The sequence below is a fragment of the Halichoeres trimaculatus genome, unplaced genomic scaffold, assembly GCF_033239565.1.
Source record: "Halichoeres trimaculatus isolate MK-OKI-2021-1 unplaced genomic scaffold, fHalTri1.1 fHalTri1_scaffold_6, whole genome shotgun sequence".
In the NCBI taxonomy this organism is placed as follows: Eukaryota; Metazoa; Chordata; class Actinopteri; order Labriformes; family Labridae; genus Halichoeres; species Halichoeres trimaculatus.
In genome coordinates this window covers 20,045,029-20,072,681 of record NW_027437184.1, presented here as the reverse complement: position 1 = coordinate 20,072,681, position 27,653 = coordinate 20,045,029, and the positions used below count along the sequence as shown (strand labels likewise).

General features: G+C 39.1%; 1 protein-coding gene across 2 annotated transcripts; it reads right to left on the bottom strand.

Moving 5' to 3' along the window:
* Positions 1-417: 417 nt before the first annotated feature.
* On the bottom strand, positions 418-27,653 carry trpc4a (transient receptor potential cation channel, subfamily C, member 4a). 2 transcript variants are annotated; one of them, XM_074671713.1, is made up of 15 exons: positions 27,017-27,653; positions 23,262-23,491; positions 20,987-21,205; positions 16,341-16,481; positions 15,733-15,909; positions 14,847-15,047; positions 7,705-8,050; positions 6,194-6,333; positions 5,904-6,104; positions 5,665-5,786; positions 5,121-5,316; positions 4,838-5,032; positions 4,444-4,485; positions 3,969-4,058; positions 418-2,328 (listed from the first exon to the last, which is right to left on the bottom strand). In XM_074671713.1, exons 2-15 carry the CDS (start codon positions 23,418-23,420, stop codon positions 1,630-1,632), a joined length of 2,928 nt encoding a protein of 975 aa, XP_074527814.1. In that variant the 5' UTR covers positions 23,421-23,491; positions 27,017-27,653; the 3' UTR covers positions 418-1,629. The 2 variants fall into 2 exon arrangements, with proteins under 2 accessions (XP_074527814.1, XP_074527815.1); XM_074671714.1 differs by lacking the exons at positions 20,987-21,205; positions 23,262-23,491; positions 27,017-27,653 and adding an exon at positions 16,731-16,984.

Below are 27,653 nucleotides of genomic sequence, written 5' to 3'. Positions count from 1 at the left end.
TGGTGGAAATAACTTGTCGATCCATTCCAAAGTCAAAAAAAAGTTAGCTACTTCTTGGTTAAAACAAAGCTATGATCATTTCAGCCTTGGTCTAATGACCTTGTTGAGGTGCTATTTAAAATAGTATAACGAACAGAAAAGTACAGTATTAAGTCTATAAATATGGCTTTCATTTGAAAAAAAAAAAAAAAAAGATTAAAAAATAAAAAATAAAAAAATAAAAATCACAAAGATCAATTTCTTTTGAATGCCTCTTGCTTTTTGTCTGTAATCAGTAAACTTTCATAAGGTGAACCAAAAATGTGACTGTCCTTAAAACTTTATCAATCCACTGTGACAGCAACAATACTCTCCAACAATCTGCAATAAACAAAAGACATAAAAGGCAGTGTGTTTGATTTCTTTTATTTTGGGTCTACCTGTAATCTCTATAACATTTTTCATTCAAACTAACACTACGTCTAAAGATACCAGTTAAAAACAGCAAATTTGTTCAAAATAAAAGTTCATCTTTGCAGGATTGATAAAACATGAATAATATGTTGCTTTTAAAGGTTGTCTGGTTGCATTTCACATTTCATCCCACATAATCCTTTGACTGACAGTTGGCTCGCTGTTCCTTCACAACAAGAATGTTTATTATGAATTAGTTGCCTGTTAAAAGTACCGCAGTCCTCTTCAAAACAATGTGAATCACAATCCTGTTCTCCTTTCTTTTTTTTTCTTTTTCTTTTTTTTTGCATAGAAAAATATAGACAGAGTTGGAGCTGAAGGATCAGAGCTCAACACATCTTTGAGACACTGTATGCTAAAGTGTATAAAGTGCAGAAAAAGACCAAGTAAGGCAGAGAGTTGGGTCTAAAACTAAATACAACTATTGCTCTAGAGAGATAAGGATGCAGAGAGATAAGCAGTGAAGGGGAAGAGGTAGAGATAGAGAGGCTGATACAGGAGAGGGAACGATGGAAAAGAAGGGCTTGCGTAAGAAAAAGGATTGCACGTTGGCTGACAGGAACAAGAACACTGCAACAACCCAAGACATTTTGGTTTTGGTCAAACTGGATGAAATTTAATGGAGTCAAAGCTGCTGATTGGCTGGTGGCTTGGCCAACTAAATCTTGTTTCTGGTTATAAATTATATAAACATTTGTAGCATACTTCTATGTCCATATTTCAGGATCAGTTTTTTTTTTGTACCAATAATTTTAAAAGAACTTGGGGTGGTTTCTGACACCATGAAAGTTCTTCAAATGGATCCCCACAGCGTTTGCTATTGTCAGCCACAGTAGAAATAGGACAAACAAGAGATTTAACAGACAAAACCATCAGATCAAATTAGTTTCAGGAAATAATTACTTTCCAACAATCTGTAAAGGAAAGGATAACATGACATTATTATACAATCAATGCTCACACAGAGCTTTGTTTACCTTCGCTGCATTTCCGACTGCATCCAAGATACTGAAAGTCCTCCCTGAGTCTCCAAAAATCAAAGTTTTGATAAACAGGAGAAGTCAGACTCTGTTTAACAACCCATTACACCTGCACTTTGAGCTCACACTGATTGTCAGTCTCTCAGTCTTCAGTCCAACACTATGGCCTGTAGTTACGTTTTTGTTTAATGTAATTTCATGCTTCTTTGCTAGGTGACTTTGATAAACATCCAGCAGCTACTGAGTCACTGTTGGGTGAGGTTTCTTTTGCCTCGGTCTTCGTTTCTTTTTTCTCACCTGTATCTGAGCCATTGGTGGTGTTTGCAACATCACTGTTTTCATTCTTGGTCTCCTTTGCTGCATCTTCCCCCTCCGTTTCTGTCTTCAAGAGTCCTTTCTCATCCTTAACTATTTCTTTTACATCTGTGTCCGAGTCCCCAGAATCCCCTGCTTCCTCTGACAAAGAGTACATGTTTCTCGAAACATCTCCTGCACTGGATGTGCCCTCAATGACTCCTCGATGTCGTTTTTGGAACAATCCAAAGTCTGCAATATCTTTGGGAAAAGTTTTCCTCTGACTGGACTTTTCACCAGACCTCTCATCAGAGGTCCCGGGAAGGAGTCCATTGGGCAGGCCGTTGGAGGCTTCAGGCGGCCTTGGTGATGCTATAGAGCTGCAGTGTTTGAGGATGGATGCGGCCATCTTGAAACGGTTGAGTTTGCTTTTGCCCTGGCTGCTTTGCGGACTAACGGGCACCTTGAGGGAGGAGTTGGGGTAAGTGAGGCTTGAATCTGTTGAGCTGCCACTGGCCTTTGCCCCCTGTAGAGCTGGCTTCCCAGTTTTCATCATACCCATCACTTCATAACGGAAACTGGAGATGTCCTGTTTCAGCTCCTGGGGAAGAAACAAAGGAAGTATATTTTAGAAAAATGACTTTTATCAGTGCCTGCACGGCACTTGGGAAAGAAGCAATTCAATGTCAAGTTAGCCAAGGCTAGGTGGATATAAAGTAGGTCATAATTATACAAATGTAATGTCATCTTCCTTTCACAGGATATAAAAGAGCTCCCCTGTAGATCTAAATGTTAACCCCTTACTGCCTGAATTAATCAAGAATTATAAAAACAGATTGTCTTTATGTGTTTTGCATTCTTGCAGATGTTAAATTGAGTTAAGATTGTAAATTTGAGTATAGTACACACAAGAGTTATAACTAAGTTATATTATATATAGACATGAGAAGTTTATCCCCTGACCAAAATACTGTGACATAGTGAATCTGATACGATCTTTGGTATGCGTATAATATGAATCAGTAGATAAAAGGTCATTTTATCTGCATCAAGACCTAACAGGGTATGTCCCAAATTTGCAACAACAGACATCAAGGGGTTAAAGAGCAAGAACAACATTGGCTAACATTTTGGTTAAAATAAAAACCAAAAACAAAAATCCCCACAAAAAACAAATGAAACAATGGCTAATTTAATTGTTTGCCTTTTGGAGCACCTGGAGGTTCTGGACAGCTGATCAGTACAATGCAAACATCTTAATGCAATTTTTTAAACTAAGCTTTTAAATGAGCAACAGCTTTGTTCCCGAGACAAATGAAACACATAACTTGACCAAAGGTGAGCCCATATAGTTGTTGGCTGAAAGATCGAAACCTTGACTAAGTGAAATTCTTTGTAGCTTCTTTACTCGCTGCAAACATTGTTACATACAAGAATCAATGCAACTTAATGTAAAATATAAAGACATCATTATGCATGCTCTGAAACATCTATACGGCTATATGTTAACAACATCGGCAGCCCGGTGCTCCAACCTATCTGTAGGCTTATGTGACAAGTAAACACTGTCAGCTTGTAAGTAGTTTAGCGCAGCTGGCAGCCTGTGCTCTGAGACATGTCTGTAATGTGTAATGTTAGTGAATCCTGGTTATGTCCTGCCAGTCATCTACCAAGCAGAGCTAACGTAACCTCGCTCTTCATTTTATTGATAGACTCTCAACTTTGAACAGACCACTGCAGAATAACTGCTGACTGTGGGTTAGACCAGACATCATCATTAACAGTTTAGCCCCTGTATTATAGAGTGATACAGCCCAAGCTAAAGGCTAATTAGTCTTAAGCTCTGGCTGTATCACTCTCCCGTTCAGCTTTCTTCTGCTCACCTGTCCTTTTTCTGTCTGACAGTTAGACTCCTGTGTCCACTGTCACTACAAAATTAATTGTATAAATTGTTTTTAGCAGAGAAATACACAGATCTTTGTGTTTTATCTCTTCTCTTTACTAAATTTTGTCAGCCGGCGTGGTGTTGTCAGAGAGACCTAGACATGCTGAAAATAAATCCGGTCAACTCAACCTGGAAGCTAAGAAGTAGCAGTTTATAATAACCTGTAACCAGCGGAATTGGCGCTGATAATCTCATTTTAGAGTGCGGATTACGATCAGGCTTAAATCTGATCACTGATCTGATCAAAGATCACTTTCAAACTCCTCACAGCCCCTTTAAAGTATATTATTTCCTACCTTGAAATTCTCTTCAGTCAGACCTCCTTCTGTTTTGGCGTCTCTGATCATGGCAGCCACATAACGTTTCACCAGGTTGCGCAGTACTTCCTACATCAGTGAAAATGGACACAACACCATGGTCTAACTCTGACTGAAAGCTCAACTTTTATAAGCATCATAATCAGACTGTCAGTAAAACATGAAAAATGTGTGCTTACAGAAGAAAAGTCATTTTAAACTACATCCATTATAAAAATAAAACAACCACCACCTGTGGGTTTCAGTAAGTGAAATTCCTCTACAGAGAAAAATGATGAACATCCCACTGGGCTTAATAGCTAGAGCTAGTGTGGGAGACAAAGTAAAAAGCTTTCTGTTGACAGATTGAAATGAAAAGTGTAGACGGGCAGTGAAAGAGCAGAAAGTATGATGTGTCACTCTCTACAGCACAGAAATCAATTTCAGCTTCCTTTAGATAAAAGGCTACGTTTACCTGATACTGATGGTTTACCCTCAGGTTCTCTGCTGCTCGCCTCTGCACACACATCCAATGTCACAGAAGAGTGGGAGAAAGCAGACAAAAAAAATAATAGTTTTTCCTTCACAGTGTATGCTTTGATAATGCTTTAATAAAGGCTAAATTCATCAGTCAATAACCCATCTGACTTTAATGTTTCTGTAATCTCTCAAGTTCTGCTCTTATGAATTGACTGACAGCCAGTAAAATCAAATAACATGCTGTTTAGAGAAGTAGAAAATTGTGTCTCTACTGTGTGACATTGAAGCACAAGTCTTCCTGGTTTGCTATTTTGAAAGGATGCCATTCAAACCTACCAGAGCTTTTCATTAGAATTTCTCTAAAAGCCATTTTTGAGTTTTTGACTCACTCCAAGAGTTCCAAAGGTTTCAGGCCGCTTGGATCTTGTCCTCTTGCACACCTGTCTCTTGATCCAGCAGATGAGGTACCAGAATGACTTAGGGCTGGGAACGATGTTAAAAGGAGCCGGCAGAGTGGCCCCTTCCTCAAAGTAACTCATCCAGAGCTTTGTTCGGGCAAACTTCCACTCGATGTCTGCATGATCCTGGAGCAGAGAGAGGAGAGCATGGAAGGCATTGCAAACACAAACACTGGTTAATGCTGCGTCACATCCTTTTTTGATGGGTACTCACAGCAATGTGCTGGTAGGAGTTGTTCATCATGGCTATGAGCATGTTGAGAAGCACCACCAGGGAGATGATGTTGTAAGTGCCGAACATGGTGGCTCCGACGAATTCGGTAAACTGATGGTCTGCATCCACGTTGGTGACATAAAGACTGATCAGACCAAAGATTGACCAGAAGAGTGACTGTAAAGTCTCAAACAACCTGCAGGAAGAGATTAATAGTTATTGTTGTCTCTGTTGGGTGGGTACGATTATTTCACACTTTTTCCTTGAGAATTTTAATAAACGTATGTCAGTTGTTCATGGTTTTGAAGTTCATTCAGTGAAAATTTAACATAAAACTTTTATGGGAAAGAAAGTGTCAAAGAAAATGTCCATAAAAAGGTTAAGAGTACTGGCAATTCAGCTAACACAGCAGTTTCTCTGAGCAACAGAGCTTTCACACTTCTCGAAGCCAGTGACAGCTACATCAGAGAAATCCTCTCTCTTTGCCAACCACTTTAACAACAACAACAACACATCTTCAACATACACACAGGTGAGGACTCACGTGGAGAAAGCATTATTCTGTTCAACACAGCGGATGCCTTTGCATTTTCCTTTCTCGTCTGAAGCCTTGGTCTCATAATAAAAGTAGAGCTGGTTCAGCCCATTAGCAAAAGCGAGAAGGACCTGGGGTAGAGAAAGATTGTGTCAGGGAACTTGTGTTTTTCTTTCTCTAATTGCATTGTGGCTAACTTTGAAGTGTTTGCATGTTTATACCCTGTAGGCAGAGTGTTATGTGTTTACCAGGCAGTAGATGAAGAGGAACTTCAGGATGTCCAGCAGCATTCTCCCCAGAGAGATCTGCAGCGGCCCCAGATGAGAGTTGGCTGTGAAGAGCGAGATGAGGCGCAGGGAACTGAAAATGTTGGCTATGGCAAACACGGCCTCGGCTACTAGTGTCGGATGCCACATCTCCCACTGGTTCCTCGGTTTACTTCCACTGTACTGAACAGGATGAAAGAAGATGAGATATATTGAGCACATGTTGACACCACCTCTGTTAATTATCTAGATGTTCATGGATCACTGGTTACCTTTGTGTAAGCAACAATCTTCAGGGAGATGGTTGCCAGGTATAGTGAGTTCATGACAAAGTCCATCAGGTTCCACCAATCATGGACATAGTCTTGAAATCCCCCATCCCACATTTGTTTGATCTCTGCCCAGATGAAACCTAAAATTTAAAGCAATGAACTGATCAGTTGAACCAGGGGTGGCCAACCTGCAGCTTGTGTGCCATAATTGGCTCTTTTACTTTTGGTGTGTGGCTCTTTGATCCATTCACAAAAATATGTATCAATCTAAAATATCGATATACTGATGCCAACAAGATCAGTATTGATCAATGTTTGGGTGTACAGATTGATACTTAGGTTTCAGTTTCTCTTCTCTAGTACGAATTTAAACACACAAACACAGTAAATCTTGCTTGGAAAATTGGAAATATATTGATTTTCATGTTATGTCATTTCATTTATGTGTGAGAGGAAGTGTGTTTGTAAGACCCTGTGTGTGATGTGGCTCTCTGTAGTACCACAGTCATTTTTGTGGCTCTTGGTCTCTGACTGGTTGGCCACCCCTGAGCTGAACTATTATTTAGCACCTGTTCACTTAAAAATCACTAGAGAATAAAATTGAGAGACAGAGAACAAGACACATTTCAAGGTAAAAACAACATATTTGACAGCCTGCTAGCTATTTTCTGACAACACTAAAGTTAGCATCTAACTTATGAGACAAGAATTTTAGAGGTGTTAAATGATAGGTTGAGTCCTTTTCATCATTAAGCCACTTATAAAACAGTACATACTGCAATTTTATAAGGACAGGGTAAAAAGGGTAGAAAAATATGTTAGAACCTACTAGCTACTTTAGAACAAGTAAGTCAACAGCTTAAGTTAGAGTCCAAGCAATAAGAAAAGTATCAAAGTTAATTTGTTTATCTATAAACTGATTGTTGATTATCAACTTAAAAAAATAATTGGAAAGAGCAATTCTAGAGAGAAAATAAAACAAAATTCAACGTAAAACAACATATTTGATAGCAATTTTAAGATAATAGCTTAAGTTAGCCACCATGTTCTTTTTAGCCAGTGCTATAGCTAGTTATCTTTATCATATAATGTTAAATGGAAAATGCTAGCTTCCTGTCATTTTTTTCCCTAACAACAATTCAGGTGTAAATAAACACTACAGCTGTTTTCTAAGTCACTACCTGTGTTTAACCATTGGTCTTTTTACACTGCAGTATGGCACAGTTTTCCTCGATATCGACAGTCACATGAAGAAAACACTGTAAAACCCCATAAAACACGACTCATCTTGCTCGCTAATAATCAAGTTACCAGAGTCAGTACACAGTTTATAAAAATCTAAGTAGTAGATTAACTGAATAACTGATTTCCAACTGATAACACTATCCCATTAGCCACATCAGCAGTGTGAACAAACATGAGAAAAGATGCCAACAATGACCCGAGTTCTTTTGTAGACGTCATCATGGTGGCACAAAATTATCTTTCAAGATCTCTCCCTCTTTACTCACCCAGCACCCAAGGCAGGATCATCCACTCCACAGTAGTAGGTGCTGGGCCCTGTCTGTCCTGCCGATCCTGCTCTGTGGTGACGATGTGCTGCGAGGCGAGGAGCAGCAGGAACAGAAAGGTCAGGTAGGACGCTGTGTGGCAGATAAACTTGATGAAAGGTTTGCGGATAAAGAGGCCATAGCGACTCTTGGGGGCGATGAGGTAGCAGAGAGCAAACAGAGGGTAGAGGAGGCCAATGAAGACACATGTGATGAACTTTCCTGCCCAGTGGCGGCGTCTCCAGCCAGGGAACTCATCGTACCACCGGGATGCCAAAAGCTGCTGGCAGTTTGGCTGGGCTACAAACTTTAGGAGAAACAAAAGGAGAGAGTTACTCTTTTTGTCTGTTAAAGCACCTTTTCCATTGAGCCAGACTTGTGAACCCTGAAAGAGATGGGTCAACCTCTAATACTTTTGGAGACTTCTGTGACAACAAAACAAATGTGGGGAGGAACTTTTTAAAACATGATAGGGCTTGACCTTTGGGAGCTTTGCAGCTAACATGAAAGTGTTCAAGGATTTAGAAGGTTTGACAGGCTGCTCGTAATATATTGTGGCAGCGATGAAATTCATGTTGTTACAGGCATAGTTTTAAATTGACTTAAGTATTTTTTTTTTTTTAAATAAGAACCAAAGTCTCCTTCCTAAAATGTCAGAACTGATTGAACAGCTATGAAAACCAGACCACATTTCATGTTTCTACCACCAACAGGAATGAATGAAAATCGTTTGAACACAAATCAACATGAGGAAAGTATTGTTTTCTTTTCTTCTATGGTTGGTTTGATGTTTTGTGTTTTAGTGATATCAAAACCTCATGTGACTAAAAAAAAGTGCAAAGAAAAAAAGGGGACATTTTGACTCAGATGATGTCTGTCTCAAATGTCATTGGATCAAAACTGCAGATGTGCTTGAGTCTGCCTCAGCTGAATGGACTGAAGCATCATCAGGGTCTGGGATGATCTAAAGACATTTGGGAAATATTTCTGATATGAAAAAACAAACAAACTAATGTTGTATCATCCTGTCAATTAGTTAAGCAGAAAACACATTAATATGCAAACACACAAACACACACACACACACACACACACACACACACACACACACACACACACACACACACACACACACACACACACACACACACACACACACACACACACACACACACACAATGCAGGGAAATATCATGCTGAGCCTCTAACAGTCAAATTGTCAACCAGCACCGTTAGGTGCCAATTTACCGACACTGCAGCCGTGTTTCCATGGGAACCAGAGATCCCTATCTGTGACGGGTCTGGAGTTGAATGGCTCGTATTTCCATACTTTAACTACAGCATCACCACAAAACTTCAGAGCATATACAGAGAGGGAATCAGTGAGGAAATGAGTTTCTCAGATGATTTGCAAAAAAAAAAAAGAAAAAAAAAATCTCTTTTCAAATGAGGAATAAAGAGATGGGGACGAACAGAGAAGGAGAAAAAAAAACAGGGAGAGAGACAGTGAGAAAAAAAAGGAAAAGCAAAATGAAATAGAAATAGTAAGAGAAAGACAGAGAGCAGCATTAGGACGGTGACTGATCAATGATAAAGCATATTCTAATGATGGCAGGATGTAAAAAGCAAAAAGTTGCTTTTCTCCCTTTTTTTTTTTTAATAAACTTGGTCATACAAAAACTATTGTCTGAGATTTGTGCCATTGAAAAGTAATTTTTAATTATCTATAATAATTTCAATTATCATATTGGATTAGAAAAATGTGATCTGAAATTAAAATTAATGTTTTAAAATACATGTATTTGCTCAGAGATTGTTTTTCAATTTCTGGAAAATTCAACTCTTTATCATATTCTTTAAGTTGAAAATACAGAATTATGTTTCAAACAGTTCAGAGTCTGTTTTACTATTCAATTTGATCAGTGTGCCCATTGTGTCCATTATCTCATCTACACCCACAAGGAAGAGTAACAGAGTTACTGATTCACAGAAATCCTCTTCACATCTGTGACAACCACCCTATGATCTGCGGCTGTTCACCTCACCTAAAAAACACGAGCTTAAAAAGCACCATCTCCATGATGTGTGAAGACCAGGGAGTGAATAATCTGATTGAAATTTAAAATGATTCATATGTATCCTTAATTTAGGAAGAAGTTTTTTTTTCACTGATGCAGAATTCACTTTCTTGTGGCATGAATCTCAGCCCATATAAAAAAGCTTACCGTGTTGAGGTCTAACTAAAATGTAGAGAAGACCCATAGGTGCAGGCTATGTGTTTTAAATACATAAGTAATAATATGTTAAAATTGAGTCCTTACATGAAATCAAGGCACATAAATACACTATATTCAGGTATTTTGACATGAAGGCATTGTTCCATTCATAAAAGTAGCACATTTGAGCTAACTGTTACTTTCTTTTTGTTTATTTTTTTAAAAGTAACCAGATATTTTGTTCCCATTGTTTTAGTTTGGAGTATAAGAGTCTTCCCCAGAACAAAGCCATGGTAAGGCGTCATATTTCTTGCTCACATCAGCTCAAAAAGATTTCTCCAGGTCTACAGTATAGTTGTGAAAGTTTCTCCCCCGTCCCCCAGAGTAAACTGTCAAAAGTACCAACAAAGGGCTTCTCCTCAGTGTGTGTGTCTGTGTGTGTGGGGGGACAAGTGAGGGGGCTCCCCAGCTCTGTGAAAACAGGTTCACCTGCAGCATTAACAGCATGAAAGCACCGCTGAAACTCTCACAGGCTCAATTTGACAAGCACAAAACTTGTAGCTGGCTTTTTTCCTAGCTGCTTTTTATGTTAAAAAATGAAATCAAAGAAGACTTGAGACCCATTGTTTTATAAAAGCTTATACTGATCTTATACTGAACCAGCATATACATTTTCACAGGTACTCCAAGTTTGCCTACATTTAAACTGAACATAAACTAAACGCAATAACTATGTAATAGCATGCAAAGAACATATTTTTCTAAGAACACTGCACCAGACTAAACTCAATCATACTACAGGTGAAACATTTGATATTATTTGCACTTTCTGAATAACAACATGATCAACACATGACATTATGAAAGAGGGTATTTGTGTCAGTGGATAGCTGCAACAAAAAAGCCTAAATGGAGCTTCACTATGAAACAGTTATTCCTGTTGTAAATTTATTATCATTTAATGGAGACATTATAAAACCTCTTTGAGACACTGAATTGCAGTTTTTATGGGACATCACCAGGGGGCAACGTCTAACTACAGCAGGTAAAATTGATTGCTTCACTCCGGTGCCAGTGAGAATTTGCAGCATTTTAGAGCCTGTTTCAGTTCACACTGTGAATCTTCAATGAACCCACCTATACTCTCACAAGTATATCCGTACAAATGAGAGTAATCGAGTGAGAAAACCCTCAGGGAGTTAAGTGTATAATCGTCTCTTTAATGCCTATGTGAAACTGATCATATTTATCTGATTTGGCCCCCTGCTGCATCAAAGCGCAGCCTTTTCTGTTTGCTCCGCTCTCCAGACGGAAGGCCTGTGGAGAATTCTCTTCAGACCATTATAAATTGGCTTTCCAAACCCTGGGAGCACAGCAGCAGCAAAACTGAAAAACACACACACAGTAGCAATAGCTACAAAAATATACAAAAAAAGTACACACAGTGGGTTAAGAGGAGAAACCTTCTGTTTGCTGAGTTGAAGGTCAAGAACTTGCTCGTCATGATTTATTGAATTCTCTAATCAACAACCTGAGCTGTAGAATGAAAGAATAAAAAAATAAAATCACACTTTCAGGTTTGAATGTCATGCCAATTATAAGAGCTGAAGTGTTTGTCAGCAAATTTTCTGAAAGATGAGTGGTGATCACACTGCAGACAAACACTCTGAAACAACAACTCTGGGCAAAGTGTGGGCCTTTTCAGCCCAACTGAGGGTCCACTTAACCCACGATGCCACACAGGGGCTACAACCCTGTCTGGCTTTCAGATCTTCTGTCACAGACACACAAAGCAATTAGAGTTAACCTATTTGAGTGTGAGGCAGTCTATGTGTGTGTTTCTGTTGGTACATTTACTTTGTACAAATATCACCCTCCTCAGGAGACAGCAGGAATCATTGTTGTCAGTTCTCCAGTTAGCTCAGCAATTTCTATGTCTACTCGCATTTAAGAAGGGATTCTGAGTTAAAACAAACAAATGCTTCAGTGTTTTAATGCTTCAAACACACTCGGGGGGGTCCTCTCTACAAGTCAATGGACATTTCACTGAAAAATGTCTGTTATGTTACAGACTGAGTAAGTTGGTGGCAAGTTGCATGTCAAACACACATAGTGTAAAAAAATGAGTACTCATTTAAAATGTTAAACTTATATACAACACATTAAAACAAGTGCTTCTTTTAGATTACTTTTTAATTTACATGCTTTGAAGATGCATTATATACTAAGACTGAGGCAGATTGCCTCAGAGAGCTGAGAGAGATTTCACTTGATATTAGAAAAACTAATTTGCAAACACATTATAATACACCAGAAGCGTATTGCATTCATTTGAGAATAAATTAAATCCTCTGTTTTTTCTAAATAAACAAAATAATTATCTCTGAGTTATGGGATAAAGTTGTTAATGAAATTAAAACCTGCTCTGTTTGCCCAAATGAATAAGATACAGAATTCTAACACACTCCTGGGTCATTCAGTATTTTCAGCAATCATGTAATTAACTCTGTAGTCACCATGTGACTACACCTCAATTATCTTCTTATGCATCATCTTATGTCTGTGGAGCATGTTTTATCAGCTCAACTGATCCTGTAGTAGCAGAGCTAAGTCCTGCAGATCACAAAGGCTTTGTGTCTGTAAAACTCCAAAGCCCTAACGACAAAACCTTATTTGTTACTGACAGATACGAGTGTCTCAACAACAATACTAGATTAGTTGGGGCATGTTTGCCTTCTTAAGAGGCCAAAAAAGGCTTCTACTGAGGTGCCACTAGCTCATTAGTTAAGAATAACAAAAAAAAATCCTGTTCATTTTCTCAGACAAAAATTCTTTTATATTATTCTAAGAAAATCATCATGTTTATTCATATTAATGTTTTTCCCAATAGCATGTTTTAGGCTTCCAGATAATACTGGTTAATGATGCTGCAAAGTAGATAATATGCATTTTAATGAGAAAATCAGACAGTACCAACTAAACTTCAAAGAGTTATTGTCCATTATAAGTTTTTTCTTTAATGAAAAAGAAAGAGGATTTTTAAAGTCTTTTGCCACAACATTGAAGGGCACATGCATTGATGCACACGTCCACTGACTGAGCATTTCTAGCTGGTTAATTTTACACTGAAATGATGACAAACCATTCAAGATAGCCTGGGCGTTTATCATTTGAAAAGGGCAGCTGGGTGGATTGTTACCCACATCATGAGCCCATGTCCTCCATCAAACCTGCTGTGTAATCGAAATCTGTCATTGATAATATGCAGGAGAGGGACATCTCCAGGTAATTAAAACACTCGTGGGAGAGAAGATGCATAGAAGAGCTGTCAGGTCACACAGAAGGAGGGGATGTTTGTTTACAGTGTGCGTGATGACAGATTTACTGTCAGGGACAGAGACAACAGGGGACCGTCCATCATCGTGTCTGACGGTACACTTGCACGACTCCCAATTGACCTTTTGTGGCCCAACATGTTCATCTGCCAAGCTGCATCTTGACTGATAAACAGATGGAAAGGAGAAGGAGGTAACAAAAGCTCTGGAAGTGTACCTGCTGAGACAGCCTTGTGGTGCTCACTGCTCACTGAGAAGAACAACTCTGCAGAGCAACATCTATAAAACCTTGATGATGCAGGGAAAGCCTTTTGGCATCCTGAATCTCTGAACCAAAATCTAAACTGAGTCACTTTTAAAACCCGGCAAACAGCTCATACAGTTACAGTACAGTAATTTAGTTAGTTATAGTCATAGTAATACAGTTTTTTACTATTGAGCTTTTAACATGGTGATTAACATTCAACAAATACCAATAATTGTTAAGTCATCACAGTCACTGTAAATGTGAGGCGATTATAGTCAAATTTATATAACAGAGCTGATATGTGGATGACTTATCTCAAACACCACTTGTATTTCTCAGCTTATACATAAAACATGACGGCCAGTCTAAGCTGTGTGTACTACATAGATTTAAAAGAAGACTGGCAAAATGTTTTTAGCAGTACAGACCTTCTTTAAACCAATGACAAAAAAAATGAACCACACCGCAGAAAATAAAGCATTAAACCACCTAATGGTTTAAGTAAAAAAGCAATGAAGTTAAAAGGTTTGAATCATTTTCCCTTCAATTATTCATGCATGTCTTTAAAATGCAAATCGTCTCCTTTAAGTATCTGTAAAAAAAACACTAACCAATTAATGTTCCGCTTGCAAGACACTGAAACAAGACCCTGAAACAAATCAGTGCTTCATTATCAACTATTTACCAATTACAAACACAAACTCTGCTTAAAATACAGAGACAACAGCACAAAGTGTTGGCATGTTTGGACTGTGAGCTCTAAAAATGGGTTTGTTGAACCTCTCAGTGGCAAATGTACATGCTTTTTATAAGAAGTCAACCTGCCTACAGATCTGCAGATACAGTTATATTTCCCATTAAATCATGTTGAAGCTGGCTTCAGTTCCAGAGTTTAAGCTTTACCTATCCGTCATCTCTGAGAGATGCCAAAGGGAAAACAGATGAAACTGTGCCCACACTAGCATCTGGAGCCATCAAAAACAACCTCGGGCTAATCTTACACGATAACATCAGTTTATTCTGAATGGCAGCAACACCTGTGAGAAGACTTTGGCTGAGTGCAACTAAAACTCAGGGACTAGCAGCATCTCCAAAGTAACAGACACAGTGAATGTTGCCTGGGGCATTTAGCATTGAAACCTACCACAGTACAGAAGAGGAGAGAGGGAAATAAAAAGAAAAAGGAGAAGCAAAGGAAAACCAGGAGGTAGGAGATGTGATTTCTGACATTATGAAAGGCTTTCTCTGTCTCCATATGAACCCCTCACAAAGCTTTGAATGACTGACTTATGCCTCATAGCTTACCTCTTTCTGATGATACTTGATAGCCAATTTGAGTCTTGCCAGGTCATTGTTGCCCTCCTCCTCTAGTAGGTTGATGTCATCTCTATAATTGAGGATCATCTCTAGCTCTCTGGAGCTCCTGGTTTGGTCCAGGAGGTCCTTGGCGAACTGTTTACACTGCTGGGACAGCTCCTCATACTCAGATTTGAATTCGTTCTCCACCTTAAAAAATTTAGACAAGATACGGGTTAACAGAAGGACTCCTCACAGCTGAGTGCTAAGTCAGTCCCAAATTTGTCTACAAAGCAGTATTTCCAAATCAGACTTTGCTTGTAAGCAACTGTTTTGAATGTGTTTCCTAGATGTTCTCTCTTTTTAAGGTATTAAGTCATTTTATTTCAAACTCTGAGGTTGTTTTTTCCAATTACTTGAACTATTGAGTTTACACATGTTAAATTAGAGTCAAAAAGGTTGAAAGCTGCAATCATTTTCTCTAAATCTACATCAAAAGAAATGATATGTGTGCTGAGGGATTTGAGAACATGAGGAGTGAAATATTTTGGTTCCAGATCAAAGCCAATCCTGTGTTTTTCATTTTAATGTGCTTCGAAGCTTTACTAAAGATTTATCACATTAGACTTCTGGTTAATCTGAAAATAACATGAATATGTTAAGCTTATCGCTCACCCCGGTGTATTTCTTTTTTTTTCATCAAATGTCATTCACCAAGACCAATTGTTGTTTCACTTAGAGTAATAAAACGATAGCAAATCCATTGTAACACAATGGTATCATGAAAAGGCACATGTAAGGTTAATCAGTGCAACACTAAGCCGACATTGTAGTTTTTAAAAATCCTATAAACATGATGTTTCTGCTCCACTGGCCCCTCGCTCCCTCTCCTAACCTTGCTGAGCTCCTGCAGCTCCCAGCTGAGTCTGAACGCGGTGAGGAAGGGATCCTCGCTGGAGAGCGCGATCAGCGAGGGGCTCGACAGCGCTTTGTAAATGTTGAGGCGTGAGCGGGAGTGCCGCAGGCTGTCCACGTCTGAACTGGACACGCACTCCACACAGTTACAGCGCACCTGTGGCACCAAACAAAACGAGGACACGTTTCCAAGAACTGATTAGTACAGATCATGTTCCTGACAGGCAACACAAACAGTATCTCTTATATCACTGATGCAATGTTTCTCTGTCCTTGGAGGCAAAATGAGTGAGTTTTCTAAGCAGTCATTTTTTTTACTGTACTCTCAGAAAAACATTTCATCTAAAAATACTTATTTTAACAAACTTATAACAGCACCAGAGAACAGAAATCAATAATAAGGTTAAACTGTGGTCTGTTCTTTGATTATATCATAAATTAAGTCAAAAAGACTTGATTCAACCGGCAAAAAAGACTATATTCTCTCACTGAACAGTTGTTGACATTTCAGAGAAATGGGCTTTCCTGCTTCTGGTAACAACCAAAATCCAGGGCACACAGCAAATTAAATACGTGTGGTTTACGAACCTCATGAGGCTGAGGCATGGACACGCCTTTCTGCACCAGGAGCTTGATAATTTCATAGTTGTTGGTGTGAGCAGCCAGGATGATGGGAGTGATGTCAGGGGTGAAGTCAGAGAACTGCTTGTCCAGTAGGATAGGAGGAACCTTTTGAAAGAAAAAGAGAGGAAAGACACTTTTGTGTTTAGTTTCAGGAAGCTGTCAAATATTAGATATCTGCCAATTATTGGGCCTCAGCATCTGTAATAATCTATCATGTTTAACAGAAAGGCTCTATATTTAAGAGAGGTTACTGGATTGATTAAACACGGAGCTTGAAAGGTGTTTGACCTCAGGTTCAGTTTTTTTATTCTTTGTACCAAGGCAAAACTGAATAAGCAGAAACATAAATTGTACCCTTATGTCTTTTGGCAGCTGCAGAGAAAACCCTTCAAACACCAGTGAAGAATTTTGCCCTTGGTCAAAATTGCAGACAGCATCCCATCCATTTCAAGCTCTCAGTGCAAGGTTAGGCAACAGCATGGTTGAAAAAAAAATCAGTATTTCAAACATGTCAGAAGGAATTATTACGCTGAGAACAAATCTCATTCCACCTGTCCCTCTTATCACCCACTGCAGCTAAAACCCTTGTGCTATTCCCAGTCCATTCAGTGGAAATACTTAGCTGCAGGCTGCACAGGAGTTAGCCAGGCCTCTTTGCTTCTTTCAGCTCAAGAGCCGTAATCTGATTCTGTTGTGAAATGAGTAGAGATAGTCAGAAAATCTCCAGAGGAAAACACAAGCTCAGCCAGGAGCTATTTAAAAACTTGCAGAAAATGCAGGTAGAGAGAAGAGGCTGCTTCAGAGCTAGCAATGGAGCTTTATGATGATTGGAAAGAGATTAGACACAAACTAAATATGACTGTAAGTACAAAAATGTATCAATAATCTAAACACATTTGGATGTTTGATGTCTAAAAATCACATTATGAAAATAAAACCCTGCAAACTGAGGCTAGCTTGTCAGACATGCTCAACCAGCAAATACAAGGATTAAAATCTGTTTTTGTTTGGTCTTTGTGGTATATTGAGTTCAACCAAGATTTTAGAGCATCAAAATAAATGTTTTAAGAATATAATTCATAACAGTGGCTTGCTTACAGTTTTATTTAGGGCTGTCTGAAACCATTGCATAATAACTACATTCTAAACTAACTATCAGAAAAAAGGCTGACAATAAGTTTTAAATTTTAACTCTTTGCACTCCAAGACGCTGCTAGATAGTTTCACAACAGTTAGCTTAGCCCACTAACCGTGTGTCAGTATGGTGAAATTTGTATTACTCCAAAGGATTTGGATCTGGCACCAACTTTTTTAGAGCCATCACTTCAACTCACTAGTAACACAGTATAAACTGTGTCGCATCAGAGGGAAAGTCAGGGTGTTAGCAGATACAATGACAAAAGCAAGCTTTAACCAGAGCTTCATTTTCTAAATATTGTGAAATTTTTTCATCAACTTTCAAGGTAATCCACCTAAAAAAAAGAGATTGACAAAATGACCAACCAATCAGTGTAGATTACATTGCGATTCAAACAGATTTTAATGATAATTACGTATCAGCAATGATTATATATCATTATATGTGAATATATCCCTCCAAGCTCAAAATTTAGATTTAGATGGACCACAAAAGTGACAAGTGACAGATACAACTGTACAGGTCTTGTCTGAGAGGTGTTCTGTGCTGTAAATCTATAATGGAAACAGAACTAGTATTAGTGAAACTTCGATATATCATCATCTTCCTCGTATAAAAAAAAGCAGAATGAATTGTTGATCATCTTCTAAAGTGTTTCACCATTCATATTTGCTGTAAAAAGCTGTGATATTGTATAAGTGCATGTGTAGTTTACTATTAGAGTAGAGTGCAGCACTGAGTCCAAAGATCGGCACATAGCCAAATCTGTTGTTGTATTTTATGGAGCAGGGACATCTAATAAGCTCTATACTCTGTTCTCAACGTGGGAGGAGGAGGAGGGTCATCAAATAATCAGTACCAAACAAGCTTGGCCTTGCCCCAGCTTAGTGCAGGAGGATATCAGACAGGTAGATGTGAAGTATGTAAAAAGTGGATTCAAATTACAGCCCACTTGTCTGTGTAATACATAATTACCTCCGCCAAGGAGGTAATGTTTTTGGGAGAGTTTGTTTGTGAACAACATAACTGAAAAACTAACAAACCGATCTTGGTGAAATTTTTAGGAAATGTTCAAAACGGGATAAAGAAGAAGTGATTAAATTTTGGAGGTGATCCGGATCACCGTCAGGATCAAGGATTTATCTAAAGGATTCTTTATCATTGTGAGATGGGGCCATTTTCACTATATGTGTATATGACTCCACGATAAATGGTCAGATTGCTTTGCAAAACAACACAAGAAACAAAGTCACCATAATTTCTGACAGATGTAAAAGTATGATCCATATCCTGGCAATATTCTGGATACTAAGATCCAGAATATGAAATATGTACTGGGTCATCATAATTTTCAACACTGTTAGGAAACAAATTATTGTACAAACCTGCAACTAACACCAAATTTTAGCAGACAGTCTGCCGAAAGGGAGTGTAACATAAAAGCAAGACTAAAGTGTTGCATGACAATCACAATATGCTTGGGGGAGGTCTGTGCTCTCTGAGTGCTTTTCTAGTTGTTTCTAAAATAAGACAGAATCGCCTACCACCAGAACATATGTTAAAGGTGCGACAGAATCAGTGTACTTTGACTTGCCCTAGCTCCTTTCTCCCAGGTTTTGATTCATCATCTAAATCACAACAAACACTTCTGACAAAGCTGCTATAAATGGGACACGGAGCAGCTTGGTTTCTGAGTGACACTGCAGAAAAAAAGCTCACATCTCTCGAGGTTTCACTCACTGTACAACATGCTCTGTGTTATATTTAGGAGGAAGAGGGATTCCCGTATGTTGAAACTTTGTGTTCAAATAAGCAAATGAGCCTCAGAGCAGGATGCAGCGAGGCAAACAATGACTCAAATGTTGATAATGAACAGGCTAAAACAAAAAATGATCAAACAAAAGATAACAAAGCCTGAAGGCCTTTTTAATTAAAAAACACTGTGAGCTTTAGTTTTTTTGTGTCTGCCACAGAGGCATCTGCAATCAGACGATAATACATCACACAGTTTAAAACCCTGATATCAGATGTGCTCCTCCACAGGAAAACAAATGTGCCACAACGCTTCAGAGATTATTACAAGCACATCATTGAGACAGCATATGAAATAGGAAGAGAAATGCAGCCAATTAAAAAGCATTAAAATCAAACTCCTTATCAATCAATCCAAGAGATAGAGATGAGAAATGGGATGCTCTCTTCCCAGACTCTCTTTCAGTATAACCTGTGAGCTTCTCTGGGGGGACTTTAGAGGTGCTGTAGTGACCTGTTTCCTCAATCTATTCATGTGATGTAAGGATACATTCCAATGCAGAGGCAGCTGATAGGTGTCACAGATGAGGGATTATGGGACCAGAAATCTCTGCCCTCTTTATCGCAGTGGCACCGCACCCACTTAACATGCCAAAGCAATCTCTGGAGGCTTGTCTTCGTTTTTCTTTGATGTGTTTTCCTTTTGCCTCTCCTATTTTTCCACCCTCTATTTTACACTTGTTACAAAACTCAAATGAACAGCAGTATCATTTCCCATAAAAGGGAAAGAAAGCCAGTGATGAATGTTTGTGTTTGTTCCAGTGTCGTCCATGTGTGTCAGGAACAAGAGAAAGAAAATGTTCCCTTAAGTGGAGAGCAATCAGTGCACAGGCCCACCAGTCTGACATAATTAGACAGGATTTGTTGTTTGATTACAGTGATTAAACCTCTAAACTGGCAGCTCCTTTTGCCTCAAAGAAGTTTGTTTAACAGCATTTAGCAGTCCAGGGTTCTTAATCTACCAGAAACCATGAGTCGTAAGGCAAAAAAAAAAAAAAAAAAAAACATGCATAATCTACTTTTAAACAAAATGCACAACATATTCTCCCTCAAAAAGCTTACTCTGTGAACCTCCTTCTGTGATTTCCTTTTCTTTTGATAAAAACAGAGAAAAGGCTCATGACGGCAGCTTTTTGAAGCGTCAGCTTTTGTAGTTGCCAACAATACATGGTCAATTATTTTAGCTGCAACTGCATACAGCTTAGAGGCTACACCATGAATAACAGTGTTAAATAGCTGACAGTGCAATGTAGCTCCCCATAAGACCTGAAATCCCCCTGTAGTTCGGCAGTGGACCACTCTGCTGCATACCTCTTTTTTAGGGGGACATTTTGTTCTAATTGATTTGCTCTCAAGGGTTTATTATATGGGTTATGTCAAGCAGTACATGTGGATCTGGTCTGAGCATCAGTGACCTCTGCACAAAAATGTTGGCGCAAGTAAAAGTGGATTTAACAAAATAACAATTATTAACTTATTAAAAGGAATTGCTGAAAATAATCAAAAACACTCAGACACAAACACAGAATTAAGTAGCAGATGCATTTCATTTCACCAAAGATCATAGTTCCTGCCCTGTCTGTTCACAGACCGTGTCTCCCCCCTGAATAAAGCACTCTTGATTTGAAACTCCCTCCATTCAACTCAGCTTCCTCCTCACCTGCATGCCTCCACTGGGCTTCTTGTGGTTTAGCAGCAGCTCCACGGCTCCCACCACCTCCTTGCGGATTGCGTGCAGAAGGGCATCGCCGACGTACACGTTGAAGCTCAGCAAGAGCTCAATGATTTCCAGGTTCTCGTTCTCGATGGCAATCAGCAGAGCTGTGCGGCCGAGGGGGTCGATGCAGTTGATGTTGATCTTGAAGTAGATCTCTGCCTCCTGATGAGAGGTTGGGACTAAAAGTCAGGGGGTTGTCTCAAGTGCATTCAAAGAAAACAGAGAGGAAAGTAAAGATTGAAATAGAAAAAATAATAAGATTTTTCAAGGAAAAAGCTTTCAACACTTTAATAACCTGACAGAGCTGCTGATATTAAAGGAGAACTCAAAGTATGCATGAATGTCTTTCTGCAGTTCAGTGGAGCTTCAGCAACTTTATATGTGACAACATAATCACTGCAGAGTGGACCATCAACACTCAAAACTGTTCAGGTGTCAGGTTGGGTCTAAGAATGTAAAAAATAAACAATAAAAGGGTGTAAAACTGAGATTAAATCCCTGTGAAATAATTGATCTAAAGCCTGTTTAAAGGTTTTCGCTTTATTTTGTTTTTGCTCTGTATTATTTGCACAGTGATAAGCCACCTGGGTTATTTAAACTTGGCATCCAGGTACTGTGAGACTATTGAGCAGCTGGTCTGTAGCAATTTTTTGTGTGTACTCAAGGTCTGACTCTTGTCAGGGTGAATAAAGGCTGCAGATGTTACTGGAAATGAGGAGAGGGTAATCATAGCTGCAGATGTTACCCATAGATCTTCTAATCTTTCCAAATCAGCCCAATTAGATTGAGCTTTTACCTCCCATAATTACTTATTCAAAAATTTAGCAGCTGTATGCACACATCAATTTACCTGTCTAATTAAACATCCTGACATGCATTTTAACCAGAGGGGGAGAAAGTACTAAAAATCTGTACTCCAGTGCAAGCACTGCTTGCTTCAATTGTACTCAAATACAAGTAAAAATACTGGTATTTAAAAAATACTTAAGTAAAAGTACAAAGTACTTTTCTCAAAATCTGCTCAGAGTAGCCATTATTTTTTAAATGAGGGATGTTTACAGCGTTGTCAGTAGCAGGCATTCAAATTGTTTTGATGTGATGTTGCTGCCAGAGTGCTGTCATGGTACTGATCAATCTTTGATGGATGTTTCCTCTGTAAGGATAAACTACTTTTTGATTGTTTAGCACACAATGAATGAGTGGTATATCTGTTTAAACTTAGCAGATGTATTGCTATATTTAGTTACAAGTGTAAACAAATTTGAATCATTAAACAATTAATTTCTGTAAACATTCTAAATGCTGTAATCTGTTAATCAATGTTTTATATATATATATATATATATATATATATATATATATATATATATATATATATATATATATATATATATATATATATATATATATATATATATATATATACATTTATAAAAGGACAGAGAGAGAGAGAGAGAGAGAGAGAGAGAGAGAGAGAGAGAGAGAGAGAGAGAGAGAGAAGAAAAACCTGCAACCGGTCATAATTTCTAACCCCATCAATGTTTGCATGATGCTCCAGTGGTGTGCATTTCAGAGTTTGACAGCAAGGTACAAGAATACTCACATTTACATTGTAAACCATCAAAGATATTAATGTCTGATGGTAAACTGACTAATTGATACATTGATACAAGGTGAGACATCCATTTCCACATGTTACTTATTTCAACATGCAGGCAATAACTCATTCAACATCTCAAAAAATGATGAAAAGCACCCAGGTTAACTGATGCATTGCATCTGGAGGCTGTCTCCTTTTCTCCCTTTGCACATAAAAAATTCCTCCAGGTTTAACCACGGGAACTTGTCAAGTATCAACTTGGGTATTAAGTCTGTTGGGTTGGTATATTACCCCAAGCCACCTGTGCTTGGGGTGGCTGAGTTTTCCTTTCATTACATTGTGGCATGGTCCTAATCGGCCTTATTGGCTACAATATACAGATGGAAGGTTTGACTATTGACTAAAATGGTGGGTGTACTCAGTGGCAATTTGTGATTTTAATAGTAGTGAAGTAGATTACATGGTGTAAATTGTACTGAAATATGAGTAAAATTACACACCTAAAAAAAAAAAAAAACTCATGGAAGTACAAGTGACAACAAAACCTACTTAATTCAAGTAACTTGAGTATTTGTAAATCATTGCTTCAACCCCTGATTTTAACACAAACTCACACACCTCCAGGGCCTGTTTGACACTGGCATAGTCCCCCTTCTCCACTGCTCCAAGGTAAGCTTTCTCCAAAGGTGACAGCTCCGATTCGGCCCGCACAATTCTCAGCGGGATGCGATCCCGGTAAGAGGAGCTGTCAGTCCGACGGTAGTACAGTTGTGACATCTCCCCTGGCCTCAGCTTACCAGCACCCTGCTGACACTACTACAGCTGCTGCAAGGCTGGGGGACTTCACACTAGAGGGGACAGGGACAGAGGTGTGATGGGAAGAAGACACTTGTCATTGAATTTTCACAAGTTACATCAGATGATAAGAGGGGAAGAGGAGTCAGGGATGGAGGTTAGCAGAAACAGGTCAACACTTGCTGTCCATCTAAAAATGTTTTTATCCAGCCACAACTTCATGAGAAGTCTTTACTTACAGTTTCAAAATAAAAAGAAGTGTGTACTCTGTATAAAACTACATTCATTTATTCAAATTAATGCAGAATAAAACATAAGCCAACATATTTAGTTTTAATTTGTACTCAATTTGATAATATGACCAAAAACTCTTTGGTGTCCCAGCTAAAGTCACCTGGACTCTTGGCTTTAGGTATCCCGTTCGGCGAGGGGCCACCCAGTGTTAAAGATGTCAGGATTTTTTTATACACATAACACTGTGGTACCTTATCTTATTCAACCATTAAATAAAAGTGATGATGAAAAACTCATTGGCTCCGACAGTGATGTATCAAGTAATTTAAGAAATGAAGGGCACTACTTTTGGATGCCAGCTGTCTCACATTTCTCACACACAGTGACTGCTTTTTCATAAACAGGGGAACATTTCATTTCACTGCGTTATGGCAAACCAGAAATGAGAAGGGAAAGGAGAAAGGAACAAAAAGCCTGCAGTGGTTGCTTTACTAGTGTTTAGTGTCATGGCTCAGTGAGATAAGGTGATGTTTGAATCTTGAGTTACTTTAAGCTTGAGATAATGGCATTAGAAACATCTGCTAATGACAGACAGCAGCTGACTAAGTGGTTGCCTGGTGACTGCAAATCGACACTTCAAGCAACTTTGGATGCGCCGCTTCACAGAAACAAGACTTCACAGTGACACAGTGACATTGTAGTGTAATTTTCTGCCAACAGGGTGACAGTCAAGATGTCTTGTTCCTCCGGGACCTACTAGTAGTAAGATCTACAAATATCCAGTGATAATTTTTAACCAGAAATAAGCAGAGGATGTAAGAACAGATGTAAAAAAAAATAAGAAGTAGCTCAAGTAAACCTTTGAGACAAGGATTTGTGAAGTCTGTTTAATCATAATATGACTGCATTCCAGAACTGGCATTCATGGTATATTGGACAGATGCCCAAACAGTGAGTATAAACACAAGGGACTGGCTGTTTACTAATTCTCTAGGGGTTCATTGAAGACTAAGAAAGGGTGATAAAAGATGCTGCACATCATGAGACACATTTCACAGAGTGGAAAAGGTAGAATGTTACTAAATATAGACCAGCATAGGTTCAGGTAGCTTGTGTTTTCTTTCTCTCTCTCAGGATATTCAGGTGTATCTACTCAGTGATTACTGAAAGGGATTCAAAGCAAGCTTCTTGCTTTTATTTATTTTGTCAAAATAAAAACACTGAGATCAGAAACGCCAGTCAGATTTATAGCAAAAATATCAGAAAGCGAGTAAAAGCACAAGAATCCTTGAACTTTCAATGGTCACAGGTTTCTGCTTCAAATCAACACAAGAGTCGGTTTTACTGTGGACTCTACCCACCTGAGGAATCTTCATTTTCTCTGTATGGTATCTGTGTTTTCGTTAACTAAGGGTGTGAGGTCAGTCCTCTCTACCTGTGAGGTCGTTTCTGTGCATGCTTTCTCCAATTTGTCAGATCCTGCTGCAGGGGCTGTACATCTCACGATGGGCAGAAGTGAATGCATGTTATTCTATATCAGGCAATACACTCAATAAGCAAACCAATCTGGCATGTTTACCCCATACTTAGCTGTATAAGGTTCTTTTTCTTAGTCTTTTCTCACATTTAAACTAGTCAGAGGACTAAAACATCATGTTTAACCTGATATGTAAATGAATCGCTGTCTGAACAACCCTTGTACTAATCATTCACAACATGTTGGACTTCCTTTGCTTTGTCCATACACCAGCTTTAGGAACGTCATGTTGTGATTACATGGCACGTCTGTGCTTTGTTATTTCTTGGCATGAGCAGTGACATCCCAGAGTCACATCTGGTTGCCTGGTAACCTCACAGCGGCTGCAGGTGGAAATCAATACATTCAGGTTTTAAACTAGTAACTCCTTATGTTCCCACAGCCCAAGGTCCTACAGGAGCAGGGATTTAAGATGACTGAACTGCAAGTTAAGCACTCAGTAGAGGGAAATTGAGGCGATACAGTTGGCTGCTGTTGCATTGTGTCACCTGTCATTTTCGCTTACAGCCAAGTTGCCACTTGCTGCTCCCAAACGCTGTCTCATTTCTTCCTCTATAAAAGAGAAGAACTTGGCGAGAAGTTTTCCCACTCGAAGGCTTCTTTGAAAGCACATTTTCACACCTCATTTGAGACCTGGGCATTAGTTTGATATTGATATTGGCCTTTGTGGAACAGTTTCACTTTGAGACAAAATGCTTGTGAAGTTGCCACATGGGGACCCTGCAGTCACTGCGGCTGCATTACTCAAGTTCAGTGAGGGCAGGGTGAAATGCAGGCACTATGCAGAGAAATATCTACAGAAAGATGGAAACAGACAGCAGACTGTAGTGCCAATGCGGGAGCTGTTTACAATCTGTCTTCCACAGCTTTTAACGGTCTTTATGCTTTGTTTTTAATGAAGCTTTTTCTCAGGGCTTGTGTACCAGCTCTAGTCTACAGTATCGGAGAGCACAGCATAGACTGACACTAAACAGTGGATCACTTTAAATATGAAGAGTTTTATCTGTACTATTTCCTTTTAGTGGTGTCACTATAACTGAAATTTTCCACATGGTGCTGATTTTTGAGAATCAACAACAGCTGCAGCAGTAATAATAATAATAATAATAATAATAATAATAATAATAGTACAGCTAACTATAATCAGAAAGAGTAGCATCATATGGTTTGTTAATGCTATGTGAGCAAATTTAATGTAATTTTCCAACGTCGCGGCCGAGTAGTTAGTTTTTCCTCAGAGAAGTGATTAACATGATTAAGTAATTTCAGATCCCAGCTGCCTCAGTGCACAAAAAGTGCACCACGTTTTAGAGATAGAAAATATTTCAATCACATCTTAGCTTTTTCCTCAAACTTACATTGATTAAACGACACATACAGCATCGCTGCGCTCTCCAGCAGACAGTGAAGCCAATTTGGAGAGCCCCGCCATGTGTTTACAAATATGGAAACACAATCATAAAATCGTCAGCACAAACTAATTAACGACTGCATGTGGCATTTGTCTTAAACAGCGCCTGTAAATACTCAGAGGTGAGGTTTTGAAATTTTTACGTCCGTGTTTCTGTGCAGGAAACGTTCCAAGAAACAGAATAAATCTGAATGGTTAGGAAAACGAGAAAGGAGCTCTCTGTCGGGGCTTCCTGCAGGGGTCCCCCAGTTACAAGCTGAGGTACTCCACAGGCGCCAAGTTACATTATTCATCTTTACAGTCTGCCTCTGCTCAGTGTTAATGTTCTTTTTTAATTCAGTCGGAATAATTCAGGAATCAATAGATTCAAAATGAATACAGAGAACAAAAACTAACCTTTGGGATGTTGGACATTGGAACATCGCTCCTGGAGATTGGTCTCCCTTCTTTGGAAGATATCCCGAGGGCACATGAGGACCGATAAAACAGATGTTCGTAACTTGAATTAAGCATCCTCCAAAATGTGGAACTGCAATGTGGGTCCGCATGAAGACCCCGGCTGTTGATGTGTTAGTTCCTTGCAAAGCCAGTCCGTCTTTTTCTTGCTTTTCAGTCTAGTCTGAATTCCCTCTCAATTATGCAGACTTTGCAGCCAACCGACTGTACATCCATATTCGGTGCGTCTTGATCACGACTTCCCGTTGGAAAAATTGGGAAGGCAAACATGTTCAGTGGCACACACCGCACTTTAATTCCCGTAGACAAAAATAACCGAGAACGAAGTTTCCTCCGAGGACTGCAGTTGGTTCAGAAACGCGTCCAGCTTTGCTGCGGGGTGTTTTTTCTCCGATGTTTTTACCCGCTCGACTTATCCACCTGTTGGGGGGTGATTGTGCAAAAAGCAGCGCCTCCAGAAATAAACGCAGAGCAGCCAGATGCCTGGCAGGCGGTCTGCGGCGCGCTGCTGCTGCAGATTGGTCGTGCGCACTTGGAGACGCATCGAACACTGGCAAAGGAAGAGGGGGGAAACCCA

What these genes read in the sequence shown, in the direction of transcription:
- trpc4a (XM_074671713.1), bottom strand. Translation starts at nt 23,420, where the DNA reads ATGTCACAACTGTACTACCGTCGGACTGACAGCTCCTCTTACCGGGAT. An exon ending in AGATTGTTGCTTACACAAAG is followed by an intron (nt 6,105 to 6,193) that starts GTAACCAGTGAT and finishes CATCCTGTTCAG; the next exon opens with TACAGTGGAAGTAAACCGAG. An exon ending in TCCTCTTCATCTACTGCCTG is followed by an intron (nt 5,787 to 5,903) that starts GTAAACACATAA and finishes TCTCTACCCCAG; the next exon opens with GTCCTTCTCGCTTTTGCTAA.